General features: G+C 37.0%; 1 protein-coding gene across 1 annotated transcript in view; it reads right to left on the reverse strand.

Annotated features, from left to right (window-relative positions):
• Window positions 1-6,734: 6,734 nt before the first annotated feature.
• micall2a (mical-like 2a) overlaps window positions 6,735-21,698 on the reverse strand; it is a 23,029-nt gene continuing 8,065 nt past the window's right edge. Inside the window, exons 4-18 of the mRNA XM_073831059.1 lie at window positions 20,208-20,536; window positions 19,754-19,884; window positions 19,085-19,597; window positions 16,854-17,062; window positions 16,461-16,539; window positions 15,821-15,981; window positions 15,511-15,606; window positions 14,345-14,446; window positions 12,116-12,177; window positions 11,904-12,027; window positions 10,904-11,006; window positions 8,669-8,742; window positions 7,996-8,110; window positions 7,847-7,893; window positions 6,735-7,726 (exon numbers count right to left, since the gene is read on the reverse strand). Of these exons, the coding sequence (XP_073687160.1) occupies window positions 7,641-7,726; window positions 7,847-7,893; window positions 7,996-8,110; window positions 8,669-8,742; window positions 10,904-11,006; window positions 11,904-12,027; window positions 12,116-12,177; window positions 14,345-14,446; window positions 15,511-15,606; window positions 15,821-15,981; window positions 16,461-16,539; window positions 16,854-17,062; window positions 19,085-19,597; window positions 19,754-19,884; window positions 20,208-20,536 (2,231 nt within the window). The 3' untranslated portion in view covers window positions 6,735-7,640. The remainder of the gene's footprint in view (window positions 7,727-7,846; window positions 7,894-7,995; window positions 8,111-8,668; window positions 8,743-10,903; window positions 11,007-11,903; window positions 12,028-12,115; window positions 12,178-14,344; window positions 14,447-15,510; window positions 15,607-15,820; window positions 15,982-16,460; window positions 16,540-16,853; window positions 17,063-19,084; window positions 19,598-19,753; window positions 19,885-20,207; window positions 20,537-21,698) is intronic.

A 21,698-nucleotide genomic window follows, 5' to 3' on the forward strand; every position in this document is an offset into this window, starting at 1 on the left:
CATTTGTCATTTTATTTTAACACATTTTAACAATAAAATAGATATTTTATTTTAACAAAATAATTCAGTATCCAGTTATTTTATGATGTTATTTTAATAAAATATCATAAAATAAAATGTTTGTTATTTTATCGTTTTATGATTTAGAACAATGAAAATAAATTGTTATAAAATAACAATGTCAAATAAAATATCCTTTTGTGTTAAAATGTCATTTAATTTAGTTATTTTAATTTAAAATCTCCAAAACAACCATATTATAAAATGCTATTTTGTCATTTTATTTTAATATCATAAAATAAAATATCCTGTTTTGTTAGATGTTATTTTAACAAAATATAAAACGATAATGTTAATGTTATTTTATTTAAATATAAAACAAAGTTTTGTTTTTTTTGGTATTTTAACAAAATAAAAGCATTAAAACAACAAAATGTTTTATGCAACACAAAGTAAAACCTTCAGTGAACCAGTACAATTTAAGGTTTATTGCTTTATTTATTGCACAGTATATTGCTTTTAATTATTATAAACTCAAAGCATAGCAAAGAACAAAACAAAAACAAATGTGTGTCACAGTCAAATAAGTTCAAATTAAAAAAAAAAAAAAAAAAAAAAAAAAAAAGCCTGAAATGGAAAAAAAAACACTTGTTAATAACGAAAAGCCATTTGGCTGCACAATGAAATGTTACCCATTACAACTAGAAACCACCAGACCTTCAGTTTGTGCCTACCAAATTTATACACCTAAAGCACTGAAGTGTGCGTAAAATTCTCTTACTTCCAACACAGCATGCTCACCATTAATCTCTCCCCTCATTTTCCTATGAAGAGGACAAAATTATTTTTTCTTGGGAGGGAACTGTAAATCCCTGTCTGGGTTCAGTTAAAAGGCTTAAAATGTCACTAAATGACAAATTAGAAGCTTCCTCTAGCGTTTTAAGACGAGATGTTGTGGCATCCGAAAGTTACCTGGAAATGAGGTTAACGTGCAGTGAGCGTTGTGGTTATTAAAAACGTCAAGCGTCTCATTACCCATCACGGATCTCGCCAAGAGATCTCAACAGCAATTCAATTGTATAGCATCAAAGCATTTGTTCGCCGCAAAGTGTCACAGGAAAGAGCGTCCATGCTGAGAATTTCAACTTAATACATTTCAACGCATTCCAGCTGCTTACTGGGAAGCTAAAAATATACATTGAGAAAAATATAAAAAAGCAAGCATCAGGGCCTTATAACAGCCCCACGTCAAAATTTAGACGCCGAACATGTTCTTGCATTTGCTGAACATGCGATACGAGATGTAATGACACTTTTTCTGTTCAGCGCAGCGCTGTGATATCTCTGTCAGGAGTTGTGTGCCAATGCAGGACATCTAGTGAGCCAGCTCAGATTGTGGCTGAAAAGAGACTTTGGCATTTGTGAAGAGTTTCCATATGTATCGCTTCTGTTGTGGGGCCCGTTCCACAAAACCAGGCGAAAGGATAAAGCGGCGAGTCTCTGTGCCAGTGTAAGGAGCAGGAGCTCTCGCGAACATGTAAAGAAGGAAAAGTTGCCTTGCCGCTGAGCAGAGTCGGGCAGAATCCTGCATTGGCGCTGATAACATGCTTGGATTAGGGATGTTTAAGGGAAGGGAAAATTATTCATTTGAGATGGATGAAAAGCTGCACTTGTCAAGTCTCCTAGTCATGCACTTTCCATCTCATTCCCGCTAGCCGGCGTGCATATTTTCCCCTCAATGCAAATGTTCGCACAGTGAAATTGTGAGCACATTACCCCCTCTCTTTAAACACACCAAATGACACACGGACTAAATGAATTTCTCCCTGCGAAAAATTATTTCGGGGTGGGTAATTGGAGTTTACTGTGTGATCAGAAGAACTGCTTTTTATGTACACATTTTCTAAATGTAACCCTCGAACTGGGAGGGTTGTGTAGGGCGCAAGTACATCAGGGAAAATTGTAGTTTTTCCCTGATTAGTTTAGTTTAGTTTTCAATGGGGGGGCTGGGATCCACTAGGGGGCCTCAGTACATCACAAAATCCTTTAAAAGACTATTTAAAACACTAAACAAGCTTGATTTTTTTTTTTCTTCCGATTTAGAAACCAGAATTCCCATGGTCTTGGAAACTGGGATATGAGGGGAAGTATGATATTTAGACCTGGAAGAGTCATGAAAAAGAACGTCAAGTGATAGGTTTTTTTTTCTTATATATATAAAAAATGATTATTTTTCAGTAACACTTCAGGTTCAAATTCATTTTAGTTAATGCATTAATAATGAACAATGTGTTACAGTGTTTATTAATCTCTGTTAACTTAATGAATAAAAATACAACCGTTGATTGTTCATTTCAGCTCAGGTGTATTAAAAAAAAAAAATAAATACAGATGGAATTTTTTTTAAATAATTCATTAAATGCTGAAATTAAAGTTAAAATAAACACATCATTTAATTGTTAATTTAGCCAATGCATTAAAATGTATATATTTTACAAGGACACTTACTGCTGGCCCAATTTAAACACATTAAGAATGACCAATATATGAATTCATTTGCTAAAATTGCTGCCTTCAAGCGACTACTGAAAACCCATCTCTTTCGACACTATTTGACTCAAAAAAAAATAAAAAACTTCTCTCTTTTCTTGATCTTCCCTTTCTATCCAGTACTTATCTAACAATGCCAATATATGGTATTTTTGAGCACTTCCTAGGTTGACCTGCCTCCTTAGGACGAATCACTTGTTGCATCCCCAATTGTAAGTCGCTTTGGATAAAAGCATCTGCTAAATGAATAAATGTAAATGTAAAACGGATAATGTTTTTTTACAATTTTCAAAAATCATGTTTCAACTGTGCATTCCAATTCATCTCAAAACTACAGTTGGGTTATTTTGATATGACGTTAAAACTTACAAAAACAACATTTATGCAGAAAAACTCTTCATATGTTAAAGCATTTATTCATCTTTGTTAAAAATACACTCATTATTTATGTCAGCTCAGGTCTATTCAAGATTAACAGATGGAACTTTTGATTTTAATCATGTATTATTAAAAGGCTGAAACTAAAATGTAGTTTAATACAATTTTTTTTTTTTTTGCCAAATTAATAATTGAAAGTTTTTCAGTAACAGTTACTTCAGGTTAAATTTTAGTTAATACATTATGAACACTATATTTGTTACAGCATTTCTTTATTAACTTAATGAATAAAAACACAAATAATTAAATTAAAACACTACATTACTTTAGATTTTAAGAATATACTTCAAATTACACTGCAGGTCCAATTTAATTTTAGTTAATGCATCAGTGATGAACAACATTTGTTACAGTATTTATCTTTGTAAACTAATCCATAAAATTATAACCATTTATTGTACATGTCAGCTCAGGTCTATTAAATATTAACAGATAAAATTAATAATGTATTATTATTTGCTGAAATTAACAGTGAGATTAATAAATCCTATAATTGGTAATTTACCTAATGCTTTAATTGAAAAAAAAGCTACATTAAATCTTATCGTAAAGTGTGTTACTAATTCTACCAATTATGTCAAGCTCTAAAAAAAAAAAGATAGACAGATATAGTGGTGGGCATAGATTAACTTTTTTAATCTAGATTAATCTCACTGTAATCTTGGAATTAATCTAGATTAAGATGGCTAATTTGAATGTGTGTGCTACCCAAATAATGACTAAAAGTAAGTCTTTGAGAACGGGTTTCTCAACAATTAACTATACAAACTTGTGTAACTAACTATTCCTACACTGCATGTACTTGTGTAAAAGGCTGTGCGACGTGCGCGTTGCAGTTAAATACACAGACGTGGACAATGGATAACTGCGTGCATAGTCTTCGGTTAAACTGCGTTGCTTTTAGAAGCGTCAATTCAGTTGTTGCATATAGTTTAATACAAATAGTTTAAGTACATTATAACTCAAATTTGAGATTTTACTGGTGCACAGCAGATTTTCACTGGGGCACGTGCCCCAGTAAAAAGGGTCTAGCAACGCACCTGCCCTGAAGCAAACCCGGCGGCTTCATAGCGGCATCCATGTTAGCATGTCTCGTTTGATGTGGTAATTTCACAGTAGGCATACACAGAGGTTCGAAGACTCGTTCTCGCCCTCTACAGTGCAATTCGGCTAGGTATACATCCACGCTAAACTATCAAGGTGAAATTCATCATAGCTTGCGTAGTATAGACCCAGCTCCCAACCCAACTTTGAGAATAGATTAACGGCGATATTTTTTTTAATCGCCCGGTTAAGAGTCTCAGGTTAACGCCGATAACGCCGTTTGTAGTTAAATAATTTCAACCTAATCGTAAACGACTAGAAATATCATTGGTATTGAAGTTCAAACAAATGAAGAACATTCAGTTATTATAATCCTACTATGCAATCTATGCTATGCAATCTCTATATGATTTCTGGACTTATGGAATTTAATTTGAAATGTATACAATTATTTTAATATATGTGACCCTGGACCACAAAACCAGTCTTAAGTCGCTGGGGTATATTTGTAGCAATAGCCAAAAATACATTGTATGGGTCAAAATCATTGATTTTTCTTTTATGCCAAAAATCATTAGGAAATTAAGTAAAGTTCATGTCCATGTCGATTTTTTGTAAAATTCATACTATAAATATCAAAATGTAATTTTTGATTAGTAATATGCATTGTTAAGATCCTAATTTGGACAACTTTAAAGGTGATTTTCTCAGTATTTTGATTTTTTTTGCACCCTCAGATTCCAGATTTTCAAATAGTTGTATCTCGGCCAAATATTGTCTGATCCTAACAAAGCATATATCAACAGAAAGCTTATTTATTGAGCTTTCATATGATGTATACATCTCAGTTTTGTAAAATTTAACCTTATGACTGGTTTTGTGGTCCAGGGTAACATATAGCCTATGTGGAGAGAAAAAAAAAAAAAAAAAAAAAAAAAAAAAAAAAATATTTTCTGAAATGGAATCTTATTCCAATTCTAGTTATTTCAAGCTCTAAAATAATTTTATTGGGGAAATTGCTATTTGTGAGTTACAAAGTTTAAACTCAATTGCAAATCATTGGTTTTAAAAAGTGTAAAACAAATAAATAAATGAACATTCAGTTATGACCCCAGGACTTATATTATGTAACTTACAATGTATAAAATTCTTTGTATTATTTACATATAATAGGAGTAGCCATATATTCAAAGTTTGATCATGAGCAGCCGTTGAGTCAAAAAGCTTGAGAACCATCGCTCTAGTCTAGACCAAAGCAAGCCATCCAAGCAGGGCCAGCATTTAGAATGCAATTACAAATTCCGACTCTTTCCCGAGGCTGGATGATACACTGAATATATCAGCTCCCCTATACAAATATTATGATCCGTCTGATGAGAGCCAGGGCTCCAGTCTGGATGGCTAATAAATTAGAAGCACGCTTCTCGTTTACTCATCAGAGCTAATGAGGCTGATAAAATTACCTTGAGGATCATAATTACAGGCTAGTGGCAGAAGCGCTAGCACCATATCTGTAACACTCGCGCACACACACGCACCTACAGGAAGAGAACAAACAGCTCAGCGCAGTGGCCGCCGCTGGACAAGCAGAGTTTGACCTTTATAATATACTGTACATCAGATAAGTGTGTAATGTATGCTTTTAATTAAACAATTAAACTGAAAGCTTGCGACTCCACCAGTGTGCATCGCATTAGCGCACTTTCCACCGAAAACACACAGCACACTTCATTTTCAAATCCATTTTGCGTTCGTGACCCGCGCTTAGCAGGCCTTGATCAAGCAAATATGGAAATGGCGTTCAGCAAGCGCGCGCATGCGTGAGGTCAGCGACGGTGCATTGGAGGTTTCGAAATACCAAACAAGTCGAACCCCAGCATCCTTTATCCCTTCAATTTCATCAGACGGCTCATATACATTAAGCACTCGATCAGTAATGGCATCTTTTGATGGACACGGGCGCCGTGGACGCCGCCGCTCACCTCGGAGAATTTCATTTCATCAGCCATTCACAGGACGAATTGTTTTACTTATGAATATTAATGTCCGCCTAATTTGAGGCTGTTGTTAATGCTTGTCGCTAGGAGCTTGGCAAATCAGGTCCCATTCCTGTTAAAACCATGTATTAGACACCCCCCTGACACTAAGCCCTCGCCTTTGATTCTTAATTGCAGGAGTGCGAGCATTTGCAGGAGATGGGGCGCAAAGCTTTAATTAACTCTAATATCACACGTATTCAGTCTCGACTGTCACCCGCATCACGCGTGGCGTTCTGCACCAATATCCTCCTCGGCTCCTCTCAGCTAGAGAAAGATGGTGTTCCAAGTTCATGATCACAATTTCATGCATCTTAAATTGGGGATGGATGGCCTGTAAGCACTGGCATGATATTAAATGTGAGTAAATTATCTTAACGCATTTTACTAAAACCCATATTAAATGATGGCTGTATAAACGGCCGTTTTACAGCACGAGCGATGACAGGGACAACAATTACGGCTTCCGCGGAGCGCGTGGTGTCATTTTAATTTAGAACGACTGGAAGTTTGGGATAAACCGGGCATTTCGGTTATTGTGACCAAATAGGCTTTCGCATTTAACATTTTCAGGGCTTCACGATTCACATGCAAGCATCTGAAATTCAAAAAAAAAATGTGAGGACTGAGACTAAAACTAAAATAAAGCTCTGAATTACTTTAGGGTACAATAAGAAACTTCATTAAGATTTATTGAAGAACTCATTTTAAAAAGTGAAACATACAATAAATAAGCATCCATTTGTAAGCATCTTTCAGGAGAGCTTTTAAAACTTCTTAAAACAGTTTTTTCCAAACAGTTAAGTCATATTTAAACCACGTAAAATACATCTTTGGACAGACCATGTTTCTTAGATAAGTTAAACGAGGTACACTTTTAATTGAACTAGGTTAGACGACTTAAAAAGAGAATAAAAACCAATAATCCATGCCTCGCCAGCACGCCAGATCCTCTGCCGTCTAATCTCCAGCTTGATTTAGCATTCTCAGGAATATAAAATAAGAAACTGGAGAACTGGGCCTGGGCAAATGCATGTAAGCTCTTAGTGCCCCCTTCAGGTCACTGCAAGCACTGTGTCTTGAAGGCCTCTAGATTTAGCGGTTCAATTATTATTATTATTATTTATTTATTTATGGGGGGGGGGGGTTGGGGTTAAATTAAGATGCTCTGCAGATTTTTGGATCACAGTCAAGTGGCGTGCTTTAGCAAGCCTTGGGCATCTGTTTGTTTATCTGCTGATATAAGTTATGGTTTATGAACAAGTGAGGGGGTGGAAAGAAAGGAAAATAATAAAAGAAATGTTTTTTTTTTAACAATAAGTATTCAAACTAGCCTACGCATTTAAAGCAAGGCAAAAGAAACAGAGGAGAAATGTTACAAACTTATGAATAGCAACTGAATAGAACTAATATTAGCTTAATCAAATAAGTGAAAATAAGTGTTTAAACAGAACATTATTTTTCTCCCAAGAACTATTATACTAATCCCACCTTGTTTTAAAACGTCTAAGGTCACCTGGAAAAACTTGGACTTTAATAGGCTTCATTAGTTCACTCCAGCAGGTCTCAAGTTCACTCTCCCATTGAGGCTTTTTTACTTCTCCGTCTAAATAACTTTGAGAAGGACGACTTGCGTTTGTTTTTTAACTTCTGAACACCTGCATCAAGAAGAAAAAAAGAGAAAAGAAAGTTTAAAATGTGCTCTGCTGCGTCAACCTCACTTTTGAGTATACTTGACAAGAGGAAAAAAAAAAAAAAAAAAAAAAAAAAGTTCTCACCTAGTCTTTGCATCATCTCATTCAACTGTTGATCTTCTTCCTCCTCCCTTAAAGTGACACATTACATTAACATGTTTATACAACTTTTGCATGCATGTGAAGACGAACCACATTTAAATAAATGGCATTTGACCTTCTTTAAGAGTTACCTTATCCTGTCCTCCTCCAGGCCTTCAACAATGGCGTTCCTGTCATTCACTATTTTCATCAGTCTGTTCAACAGCTCAGTTTCCCGTTTCTTCTCATCCAGAGTCTTGAGATGCTCTAATATCCAAACACACACATTCACACTATTATGTCATTTCAGGTGTTATAAAAAGTGCAAAATGAGACCAAGCAGTCTAAACTAATACTGCGGTTACATTTACCTTTATTTTTTTAAATAAAATAGAATTCATATTTGACATTTTTCAATTTTACTTTGCATCACTTTTCACATGTTGTTAAATCACAATGCGTAGTTATTAAAATAATTACAGGTGATTTGAAGCACGGACATGTCCGAGAATTGCTTTTATGTGTCACAAGAGATCTAAGAATAAGCTTCATTTATAATTGGTGCCAATTACTATAACCAGACTTACCATAGCAACTGAGGAGTAAAGATATACCCCACAAAGAAAAAGCTCTTTATCGTTAATTAAGTTATTTTTAATATCATTTTAATATACATTTAAAAAAAAAATTAAATTACACAAATCAAATTAATTTAACATGATCACTGCAAGAATCTTGGAGCCAACTCATTTTACAGACATTGTTCACTTCCCTTTAAACAACCAGTCTATTTCTAATGGGGGGAAAAGCCAAGAGACTTTTTACCTGGTTTATTAATCAATCTCCTGAGCTCTCCTTCTACTCCAGGCTGCTGCTCCTCTAGATCTTGTGTTCTTGCTCTGAAAAAGATTGAGACTGCTGTAAGGACCAGTTTAAAGAGACAGTTCACCCAAAGATGAACATTACCCCATGATTTCTTCACCCTCAAGCCATCCTATGTGTATATAACTTTTTAGATGAATACAATCAGAGTTATAATAAAAATAAAATAAACGTCCTGGCTCTTCCCAGCTTTATAATGGCACTGAATGGCTGTTAAGATAAACAGCATCCATCGTAAAAAGTACTACACACAGCTCTGAGTGGGTTATTAAAGGCCTTTCTGAAGCTTATTGATGCGTTTAAGAAAAATATCCATATTTAAAATTGTACAAAACATAATTTCTAGCTTCCGTTAACTGTTGTATGCATTGACGAGAGCGGTGTTCCAGCGGATGCCGTAGGCATAGAGTAAGCTCCGGTGAGAATGCTAGTTTCACAAGAACCAAGTTTTATTTACAGCAAAAGAAAACCCAAGAGGAGACTGGTTATCTCGAAAATCCTCCGACATTTTTCTTCACAAATCCTAATTTTGTACTTCTAATTTGTGACTTTGCGTTTTTTGCTCTCTCCACTGCACTGTGTTTGTCACCGCGTTTGCCTAGGTCTTATGTCTTCTGCTGGAATGTCCCCCTCTTGTGACCGTGCATATGACAGTTAGCGGAAGCTAGAGATTACAGTTTATAGTTTTAAATATGGATTTTTTTTTTGTTTACAGAAAAACAAGGCTCCAAAACACCTTTATTACCCCCTGGAGTCATGTGGAGTACTTTAATGGATTGACACTATTTTGCTTTAAAATCTCAAAAGCCATTCACTGCCATCATAATCTTGGAAAATCCAGCAATTGGCTTGTGGGTGAGTAAATCATGGGATAGTTTTCATTTGGGTAAACTATCCCTTTAAGAGTGAACATCTAGGTACAGTTGAGGTCAAAAGTTTACATCCCCTTACAGAGTCTGCAAAATGTTAATTTTGTCAAAATAAAAGGGGTCATACAAAATGCATTTTTTTTTTAGTACTGAGCTGAATATGATAGTTTACATAAGATGTTGACATAGAATATAAATTGAATTTATAAAAATAACCTCGTTCAAAAGTTTACATCTTAATACTGTGTTGGTACCTGAACAATCCTCCACAGATTTTTTTTTTTTTTTTGTTAGTCAAAGTTGTTCATGGGTCCTGTGTTTGTCCTGAACAGTTAAAGTGCCCACTGCTCATCAGTAAATTCCTTTAGGTCCCACAAATTCTTCGGTTTTCCAGCATTTGTGTATTTGAACCCTTTCCAACACTGACTGTATGACTTTGAGATTCATCTTTTCACACAGAGGACAACTGAGGGACTCATATACAACGATTACAGAAGGTTCAAATGCTCACTGATGCTTCAGAAGGAAAAACATGCATTAAGAGCTGAGGGGTGAAAACTTTTGAACTAAATGGAGGTGTACATTTCTTATTTTTTCTATATATATATTTTTTTTCCATTTAGTACTGCCCTTCAGAAGCAACAGAAGATTTGTTTCCCAGAAGACAAAATAAGTTAACTTTACCCTGATCTTCAAATTCAAAAAGTTTTCACCCCCGGCTTAATGCATTGTTTTTCCTTCTGTAGCATCAGTGAGCATTTAAACCTTCTGTAATAGTTGCATACGAGTCCCTCAGTTGTCCTCAATGTGAAAAGATGGATCTCAAAATCACAGTCATTGTTGGACAGGGTTCAAATGCACAAAAACGTTGGAATTTGCAGGACCTGAACGATTTTTCAGAAGAACAGCAGGCAGGTTAACTGTTCAGGACAAACAAGGGATTTATGAACAACTATAACTAAACAAAAAAAAAAAAAAAAAAAAAAAAGTAAAAGCTGTTTATCATTCAGGTAACACAGTATTAGGAATCAAGGGGATATAAACTTTTGAACAGGGTCATTTATATAAAAATCAACTTAATTTCTCTTATGGACTACATGTAAAATATCTTTTTCAGGTCAGCACTAAATAAACAAGCATTTTGTATGATCCCTCTTATTTTGGTAAAACAATTAACATTTTGCAGATTCTAAAGGGGGATGTAAACTTATTATTTTTTAATAGTTATTTTCCTTCTTTATGCATTTTCCAAAAATAGCACCTGGACAATAGAGAGAAATAGTAGTTGCTGAATATGGGGATCACTTACATGTACATCAACTCTGACTCCCTCCGTATGTAGCTTTGTTTTTTCCGAATCAGGTTGAACCATTCCACCATCAAGGGATCCATCAGAAGGTCCCCATGACCCTCTGTAAAACAGTCCAATGTCACTAAAGACACCAAGGTCCTAACTGCACCGCTCACATCCAACCACATAAGAGACACTCCACCTCGAGCAACAATTTAAAGTGCTCTGGAGACAGGCATCCTCAAATACTCACTTTCAACTTCTATTTGAGCTATGATTGAATTCTATTTGTCTCCTAATAGAGCACTGTAATGCGGTCTAAAAAGCATGTTTTCCATTGACATTGCCTTGAGGTGGTACAAAAAAAACATAAGTACAATCATACGCGCACACACCCAAACTTAATTTGATCAAGCGGTGGTTTCGGCTTTGGTGGGACCGAGACGCAGTCAGGTTCTGTGAAATCCCACCGGCTGCTAGCAGCAGGACAGGTGACTGGAGCAGCGAGGCTGGAGATGATATTACTGTGCCATGGTGACCTTGAAAAGAGCCAATCAAGTGCCCTTGCCCCATTCAGCTAGCAGCCTCTCATTGCAGCCCACCGCCTCTTCTCCATTTCCATCCCAGCATCCCTCAGGAGGAGAGGGAGCTTCCCCTGCGCCTCGCCTCATTTGGCCCTGGCAGCTAGAATCGAGAGCCCTTTATTGGCCACAGCCTTCCCCTAAAGGCTACATCGGAATTCCGACTCCCAGGTGGACGGGCTCAGCTAACAGGTTTGGAATGAGTGCACGACTCGCAGAACTCAATGAACCACACACACATACAGGGCTGATACATGCCATCTAAAACACAACAAATGGATCTCAAATTGCACCAAAAGGAGCATCTGATGTCCCAACAAGCTTATTTTTTTATCCTAAACAACCTTGTGAAAAAACTTCAAGACCTTCAAAATTCAATTCAGATTTCAACTTAGAGAAACACAAAATGCTACTATTACATTAACTACAACTCAAACCTTCTTCATAATTGCGAAGCCTCCACTCCAACTCCACCCCTTCATTCTCCAGATCGTTCAGCTTGTTCTCAATGTCCTGCAACTCTTTTGAAATCTGATCTGGTGTGATGTAGTAAGGCTTTATCTGAAAAGACAAATATTGTAATTTAAATCCATAGGTAGGAGTTCTGTAATTTAGAAAAGGATAGTATATAATTTTCGCAGTAACTTACAGTAAGCAACCGTGTTTCACGCAGAAAGCCATTTGTAGGTGAAATATTTCCTTTGTCATAACCTAAAAAGATAAAACACTGCCATTTAGTGTTCATGAAAAGCTAAAGGCTAAACATGGACATGAAATATGCAAAAGAGGTTCCAAATAAATAGTGAACAATTAAGTCACAAATTCAACAGCAAAGCTTAAGGGTTAGTTCACCCAAAAATGAAAATTCTGTCATTAATTACTCACCTTTTTGTCATTTCAAAACCATAAGACCTTCATTCATCTTCAGAAATCAATGTAAGATATTTTAGAAGAAATTCGCAAGCTTTCTGACCCTGCATAGACAGCAGCAGTGTCCTGCAGAGTTTAGCTCCAACTTCTCAATACACCTGTCTGGAAGTTTCTAGCACACCTAGTAAGATCTTGATTAGCTAGTTCAGGTGTCTAACTGGGACTGAGTTTGGGCACCACTGATTTTAACAATGTCCTTAATACCTTTCTGGGCCTTGAATATGGCAGTCGTGTTGCCGTTTATTCAGTGCAGGATCAGAAAGCTCTCGAATTTTATATGAAAAAAAAAAAAAATCTTGATTTGTTACAAAGATAACCAAAAGTCTTACAGGTTTGGAATGACTTGAGGGGGAAGTAATTGACAATTTTCATTTTTGGGTGAACTATCCCTTTGAGCGGAATGTCCAAGTAAAAGTGATTTACTAACTACAAATAAAAATAAAACAAAAGAAAAACAGAAACTAAAACAGCAAAATAATAATAGTATAAACGTTACTAAAAGAAACTTGTTTAAATAATCCAACTATTTTTTATTAAAGTGCCCCTATTATGCCTTTTCAAATATGATATTTCATGTAGTGTGTCATGTAGCTGTATGTGAACATAAACTATCTGCAAAGTTGTGACGCCGACAGTGCACTATAAATAAAGTTTTTGTCTATCAAAAAAAAGAGTCGGCTCACATTCGCCTAAACGAGTCGTCAGCAATTCGAATCTTTTTTCTGTAACGGCCACACGTCACGAGCTACACATTTGCGTAATGTCCGCCCACGTTCAATTTCGCGAACAACTTGCCCGCCCACAAACAGCAGGCCTACCATTTTCACGTGGATTACATCATGTCAAGAAGACGCCCTGCACTGTGACAGCCTGTGAGAGTGAATTTGTTTTATATGCCCTTCCAAAAGATGAAACTATCAGTGGTTAACATTAATTTTTTCAACACCTCAGCAGTCCAATGCCAATCTTGTGTTGTGTTCGCGTCATTTTACTGATGACTGCTTTTCTAATCTTGGGGAGTAACGTTACAACGCGAGATTCACCAAACGCTTGGTTTTAAAAAATGGATCAGTGCCCAGTTTATTTGGACCGGCTTGCTCCTCTGAACTTCTACCTGTAAGTATGATTAACTTGTATTTTCTAGCGATCGTTCAAAATACGTCTTTGTGTACGTACGTTATGGTGTGTAACAACCCCGCACATGTCTTGGTAAGCGGCTAACTTGCGTTTCTGTAGTTCTGTTGTTCAGCTGTGCGTGCAATGTAGTCTAAAAAGTCTTGTGATTGATGCAGCTTGACTGTCTGTCTGCCTTATTAGTTTAAGTAATGATAATGATAAACGATGGCTTAACGCAGTGTTATGGATTGTACAGTGTTGAAGTTCACAACGTAGAGGTGTGCCCGGTTAGCTTACAAAAGCAAATTGCAAACACTGTCCACAGTTAACATATGACACCCACTGAGAAACGTCCTGCTCCGGTCGTGCTTGCAAAACAGTTTCTTGTCGATGTGACACTTCAACCGTTTCATCGTCAGACTCCGGCTCGAATTGATAGGGTAAAATCGAGGCTATCTTTTCTATGCATTAACAGGTCTCCGCAGCTGTCATTCAGTTATGCCAATGGGCGTTTCGTTTTGCGCTGTAGCGGTAGACCAATCCAAAAGGACTGCACCATCTGACCAATCACAGCAGTGAGGGCTCACGGAAAGGAGGGGTTTAGAGAGACTGATTCTTCGAACTGCTTCACACGAGTCGTTTACGAATCATTTAGAAACGGGGTAAAAATAAATCTAATTTTGGAGAAAACTAAAGTGTTTTTTGAACTTGCATACATGTAAACCTGTTTTAAGAGACTATTACAACAATATTAACTACCTTTAAAATGGCATAATAGGGGCACTTTAAACCTCAAAGTAGCAATATTTGCATAAATTTAGAGCATACTTACTTGACGTCGCCGACCCGCGGCAAGGTTGTTTTGGAGATGACGGTTTGTGACAAGACTGAGAGGGCATGACACACGAGGACAAGGAACAGTCACGATTAGAACCTGTTGACAGAACGGTATGCTATAAATGCAAATCTTATGATATAACTAAAGATCAGTGTTTATTTCATTGACATCATTTTCTTCATAATTTGTTATTTTTTCACTGATGAAAAAAACTAAGACTCATTTTGAATGACAAAAACTGATGAAAATCTATTGACATTTCTGTCAACCAATAAAAACAAGATGAAAAATATAGGGGAGGGACGATTTTAGAAAAGATTCATTCAGAAAGAATCTGCTGCGTGGTTAAGAGGTTAGATGCGTACATTCCAACTGTAATAGCCTATTGATCTATCCGGCAGCACATAAGCTAGCATACATTTGCTGTACGTCTCAAAACATTAAAAAGTGTCAATATCTGAGAGTAAGAGAAGAGCAGACATATGAATAAATTTGACAACGCAAAAGAGAACTCAATTCGGTCCAGTTTTCTGAGCGCAGACACCGAAGCAGCGCCTCACACGAGTACCCTTTTGCATTGTATGAACGAAGAAAAACACAAAATGATATCGAATTGTCCCTTTTTGAGGAGTATTCTCATAAACACACTCTTGGGTACGTCTTAGGTAAACAAACAGTTGGGAGAATATCAGACATGTATCATTACATTGCATCTGTGCATTCGGTTTTAAAGGGACAGCAGCCTAATTTAGTTGCTATTGTCTGTGGCATTGATGTTAATGAAGCAGCATAAGACAGGCAAAATCACTGACTGCTCTTGACTGAATCACTTTAGGACCCCTAACAAAGATGAATATCCTTATTAGAAGTGGTTTCATTTCATTTTAATATAAAGGCATGTTTTGCGTCACAGCAGTTAAATCTGTCTATCAAGATAAAACCTTTATATCAAAACTATATGACTTCGGATATGCCTAATAAATGCATTACACTTTAAATCCATTAGATTTTAGCCTAAATCTTATATTTAGTTGACTAAAACAATTCAGTTGACTAAAAAAAGGACTAAAACCAAATGGCATTTTATTCAAAAAACTATGACTAAGTCTAAATCAAAAATTGTCAAATTGAACACTGCTGAAGATTTGGCAGGGACTTACCTTGGCCAGCACAGGTCTCTCCCAAACATGTGACACCAGGACTAAATGGCTGGATAGGGGCAGAGGAACCTGGTGGTGTACATGGTCCATTTTGAACTGGGGGGTTGAGGAAAAAAAAGGGGGGGGGGGAGACTTCAGATAATGCTCAATTAACATCTGGGTCAGAAAGCTCTTAGATTTCATCAAAAATATCTTCATTTGTGCACCGAAGAGGAACGGTCTCACAGTTTTGGAATGACATGAGGGTGAGTAATTAATGACAATTTTTCATTTTTGAACTACTGCTTTAATTGTGATGAGACCAGCTTACCACAGGTACCCTGCTGTTGCTCCCTTCTGGTTTTCGGCTCAACGTTGATGGAGCAACAAGAGTTGTTCGACATGGAGGCTAGAGCATCATGGGCTGTCAAACAATAGTCACTTTCGGTTTTTCCACAAGTCAAAGGGACGTCCTTGGCATTATCAGGAGATCTGTCAAAAGCAAAACACTCTTAATACACTGAAAACATTGAATTACTGAAATGGCATTTTGTTGCAAAACCGTATAATCTAGGTTAGATTTACAACTTTAAAAGACGCAAAGGTATCATTTAAAACCAACCAGTAAGCAGACCCTCACCTCATATACAGCAGATGCAAACAAAGCTAAAAGAACAATCATCTGAGGAACTCAAAGTAAGAGCATAGCGTTTCGGAGGGGGTTGGTTTAGGCGCAGCACTCCTTGGGACTGTTGAGGATTGGGGAAAGAGCGAGCGGACTCACTCTGAGGCAGTCAAACACTATGGGGGAGACAGGAGGCATCCGCCGGCTAGAGGATGGATACATGAAAGGCCCCACTGTCAGTACTCCAGCTCTGAAGTGTCATTGCAGCTCACACCCGAGTGACTCTGCCTGCTTCCCCTCGTGTGGATTAGAAAGCATTAGGGATAACTAGGCTGATCGAACTTACTTGAATCTTGGTCCATTTGGAGCTGCCTTTGGCTTTGATCTCCAGTCAGTTGGGGCTTCGCAGCTCTGAACATCTTTGGCTAAAGCAGAGAGAAGCGAAGAAAATTATGGCAAACAAAAGCCGCACAATAGCAAATTATGCCATTTGAAGCCATGCGGTCAAACAGAAAGGATAAAAATACTACAGGATAGAAATCAGTCTTAAGATTCAATCTTATTCCTGTGGGCTACATGAAAAAACAATGGATGCTGGCTTGTGGCTTAATTTAACTTCTTTCTCGTCTCCTACTTATTGCGTATGTTTATGGTAATATTTCTCATGTGACCTTTAGAAACCATTTTATAAAAAGAACACAATCCATACAAGCAAAGGTCATCTGCAAGTGAATACCACCTTTGGCAGCAGAAAGCAGCAGGGATGTAGGTCTGCTGCGTTCCTTGCTGATGGCACTAAGGTAGAGGGATTCTTTGGTGTTCATGCCGCTACTGCTGATGGCAGGGCTGGCTGAAGCGGCCTGATACGAGCTCCTTCCTGCTGCATCACGTCCGTGTAACTCCTGCCTCTGGCTAGAAACTTCAGCAGAAGTGCATCTGATTTTTAGCCTGGGAGAGACGTTAACAAATGTCACTTACATTCAGCATTTTACATATGAACAGTAAGAAATCTTGAAACCAAAGCACCAATTTACAGTTTCAAGATAAGTTTTTGGATTGTAAGACTTGTTTTGTTTTTTGTTTATTCAAAAGAAGTCTCTTCTGCTCACCAAGTCTGCATTTATTTGATCCAAAATACAGCAAAAACAAAATTGAAGTATTTTTACCATTTAAAATAACCATTTTCTATTTGAATACATTTTAAAATGTAATTTGTTCCTGTAATTTTAAATCTGAATTTTTAGCATTATTACTCCAGTCACACAATCCTTCAGAAATCAGTGTAATATTCTGATTTGCTGCCCAAAAAAACTATTATTATTAGTAGGGCTGTCCCCGAATAGTCGAAGATTCGATGCATCGATATGCGGAGCCTGATTCGACCACCGATCTCACAGTCGAATCTTCGCGGGTGAAACGAGCATCATTCCATTTTGGCAATATGGGGGTGCTCAATGTCTAATTGCACACAGAACTAATGGTTTTGTACGGTTATATTAAGTTATATACAGCCTTTGATTATGATAATGCAGTAAAAACAAAAGTGAAAAGAAAGAAGCGTTCAATAAATATTTTTAAGGTGTTTGTGAATAAATCTAACCACCCCTGTGACAGATTTAATTTTCACTTGCCCTGATCCATGATGAGATGCGGACCATCTTGACGGCAGGGATTACACCGGCGGCGATCACACCGAACGCGTTTTTTGCAATTGGAGGCGCCTCTTTTGAATGGTTTTCTGTTGGCAGTGAGGGGTCTGCGCTCTGTTTATGCGCCCCCGCGCCTCGCGTTTTTGCAGGAGCGCTCTGAGCGCCTGAAGTTGAAAAAAAAAAAATCAACTGAGCGGAAAAACGCCCAACGTCATTCGCGTTCTTTTCCATTGTCCAATCAAATGAATGGAGAGGCGGGCCTTCTGTTGTGATGGCGAAAGTTTACCGTTGCTTAAAAAGTCCGGAGACTGCAAGAAATGGAGGAGAAACCTTTGGTGTCTATCGTGGGTAACCAGGAGCTGTATTATTTAGGGTTTCTGCTAATATGACAGTTTACTTAACAGCAAAAAACTAAGATTTTAGAGCGTTCGCGCTATAATCCTTTGATTTGACTGACAGGACAGCTGTTTTGGTCGTTGCTTAGCAAAAAAGGCAGTGCTGTGCGCCTCGCGTTTTTAGAACTAAAAGACGCGTTCTGTGTTTTTATTTAAACCTAAATAAGTTCGTCTGTCAGTTGGCAGGCAGTTTTGGTCGCTTTATTAAAAGTTGTTGCTGTGTGCAGTATGTAAAATAAAATAAAAACTGTTTTACCCTCCTGCTGACTATAGTGTCGTGCCCCTCCCAACCCATTCACACACACACATAGGCCTAGATGATTCGACTATCGGTCGACTATAGAAAGATTCGATAATTCTGATTCGACTATGAAAATTCATAGTCGGGGACAGCCCTAATTATTAGTAATATTATTAATTATTAGTGTGTTGAAAACAGCAGTGTAGAATTTTTTCAGGTGTCTTTGATGAATAGAAAGTTAAGAACACCATTTATCTGAAATAGAAAGCTTTTGTAACATTATAAATGTACATAAAGCACCTAACAGTTTTAAAAATATTGACAGTAATAATAAAATTGTTTTTTAAACAGCAAATTAGAATGATTTCTGAAAGATCATGTGACACTGAAGACTGGAGTAATGATACTGAAAATTTAGCTTTGAATACAGGAATAAGTAACATTTTAAAATACATTCAAAAAGAAAAGTTATTTTAAATAGTAAAAATATTTCACATTACTGCTTCTACTGTATTTTGGATCAAATAAATGTAGGCTTGGTGAGCAAAAGTATTTTTTTTTTTTTTTTTTTTTTACGGTCCAAAAACTTTTGACTGGTAGTGTAGATAACTAGCAATCTATGAAATTGTTGGTCACTGATCAATAAAAATACTGTAAACCATGACAGTAATCATTGGTCACTCACTGCCTCTGTGCTCCTGGGTCAGAATTAAGTGCATTGTTGTTATTTGTGTTTCCTTCAAACAGTTTTCCGTTTGCCAGTACACTGGTTCTGTTTTTCTCCTCCATCTTCAGACTTGTGTTCTGACTCGTGCAGGACTCTGGGGGGCCTGACTGCTGTCTTGTGGTGGGCCTAGGCTCCGCTGCTGGACCATGTGACTGGAAAAACTTCTGCCTGGCTTCCTGTGTCTTCTGGGCAGAGGCGGTCCATGATTGTGGAGCGCGACTGAGCTCCACCGGTCTGGGCACAGTTTTGATGGGTGCAGATAATACAGAGGTGTAGCGCTGAGAAGATGGCTGATCTCCACGGTCAGATTTGGGCACCAAATCAGCAAGCATAAAGCCACTGCTCTTAAAAGGCTTCACAGTAGGCTTGAAGCCATTTTGGCCATGTTTGTGAATAGTGCAGACCAGTGAGCCAGTGTCCGATCCTAGTTTATATGCTCCAGATTTCAGTGTGCCATAGCATACACTACACCTGATTTAAAAAAAAAAAAAAAAAAAAAAAAAAAAAAAAGTGAGGGGACTGAGAATAGTTAGTTATTTGTCATTATAGTAATTGGTATATGGCAATAAAATAACTAAACAGTGGAGTTGCACGCCAACATTTTAGTCAATACCAATGAATACTCACTTAAAGCAGCTCCGATGGTACAGTTTTCCATCCACCAGGTGTCTCTGGACCAGATGTACATGATTCCCACATACCGCACATTCACTGTTCAGCGTGCCGGTTTTATTTGAACTCTCCACCAAAACAGTTTTCTACAAAAGAGCAAATAAATAAACATTTAAATAGCAAAATAAATATATATATATATATATATATATATATATATATATGATATAAATGAAAAAATATAAATATAATTTAAACATTTTAAAAAATTTAATATTAAAATTAGATATAAATCATAAATAGATAATATAAATAACATAAGTTTAAAATAAAAAAATAAGTTATAAACCAAGACAAATAAAAACTCTGCAAGCTCCAAATCACTGAATCATTCGAAATTCATTTTTCTAACAAGGATTAGACCAAGTCACTTTGAAGCTGAATAATCAGGGGAATGCTGAATTGACACCTTCTCAGCATCTCTGTGTGGTTGTGGAGATGTCGCTCTGAGTGGCTTGACGGGCGCTTGCACACATTTTGGCCCTGGAGATTTCTGCCGGTCTGTGCCAGTCTGCCGAGCTGGAATAGCTACAACATGCTTCTCTGGAGCACTTTTCTGGATGTTAATAGATGGAGGACGGTTGTCTCTAATATTTTTTGGCATTTCAGTTTGAGGAGGACGGTTCTCTGTATTTGTTTTAAGATTGTGGTTTTTGGCAACCACAGGCTGGTTCTTCTTCTCTGATGGCACCTCCTTTGAGTCCTCAGCGTGCCGCTTGATACCTCCTACTCCCCCGACTGAGGAGGGAGAGAAAAAAAAAAAAAAAAAAAAAATAGCCATTGAGAAGAAAGTCTGAGAAAAATACATTAGAAAAACGACTCGCACACTAACATTATTTCTGCAGTATACAGCATGTATAGACAGTTCACTGCTTTAAAGGTACAAAACAGATTTAAGTAGCACCATGGACTTTGCCAATTTAGTTTAAGGGGACATCGGATGCCCATTTTCCACAAGTCTGTATGACACTTTAATGAAAATTCCTCAATGGTCATGTAAAGCACCATTTTCACCTTTTCTAAAACAGCCCTGTTCATAATGGGCATAAATGCTAATGAGCTACAGCTCACCCCACTCCTCTCCTCCATTTTTTTTTTTTTTTGGTGTATTTGGTGCATTAAAAACAAAATGAATTATTAGTGGCTCTGATGTCGGGAGAAAATACAAACCCTTATGTTCACTTTTACATCCAAATACAAAACACCTTGCAACATGAGACGTTGTCAATACAGGACAGTCTGTCAGCAGTCGTGGGCAGGGCTTTAGCAACGTGACATCACATTGCTTCAAAAACTAAAACGGCTTGATAATTGAGACCGTTTAGTTTTTGGGGGGGGGATTAAAAAAAAAAAAAAAAAAAAAGTGTGAATGGATTGAGAATGATGCGCGTGCTTTTGTTTTCTTTTAGTCCCTTAAATACATTTTGCAGATTAAACATGTATTCTGTAAATGTTACAATTTGGAATTTTAATTAACATTTTTAAATTTTTAAATGAATTCTGGCAACCAGTTTTTTAGTGTAGAATAAGAGAACTCAGCTCAACTCATGAACTGCCAAAAGTTTTACATGGTTAGAATTAAAAAAAAAAAAAAAAAAAAAAAAAAAAAAAAATTATATATATATATATATATATATATATATACATATACAGGGGTTGGACAAAAAAACTGAAACACCTGGTTTTAGACCACAGTTAGTATGGTGTTGGGCCTCCTTTTTTTGGCCAATAGAGCATTTCGTCTTTGGAATTGTCATATACAAGTCCTGCACAGTTGCCAAAGGCATTTTGAGCCATTCTCCTCTTGCAGATCAGGGGTCAGGTCACTACATGATACTGGTGTAGGAAAATGTTATCTGACTCGCTCCTCCAAAACACCCCAAAGTGTCACAATAATATT

This window comes from Garra rufa, chromosome 1 (assembly GCF_049309525.1).
Source record: "Garra rufa chromosome 1, GarRuf1.0, whole genome shotgun sequence".
Classification (NCBI taxonomy): Eukaryota; Metazoa; Chordata; class Actinopteri; order Cypriniformes; family Cyprinidae; genus Garra; species Garra rufa.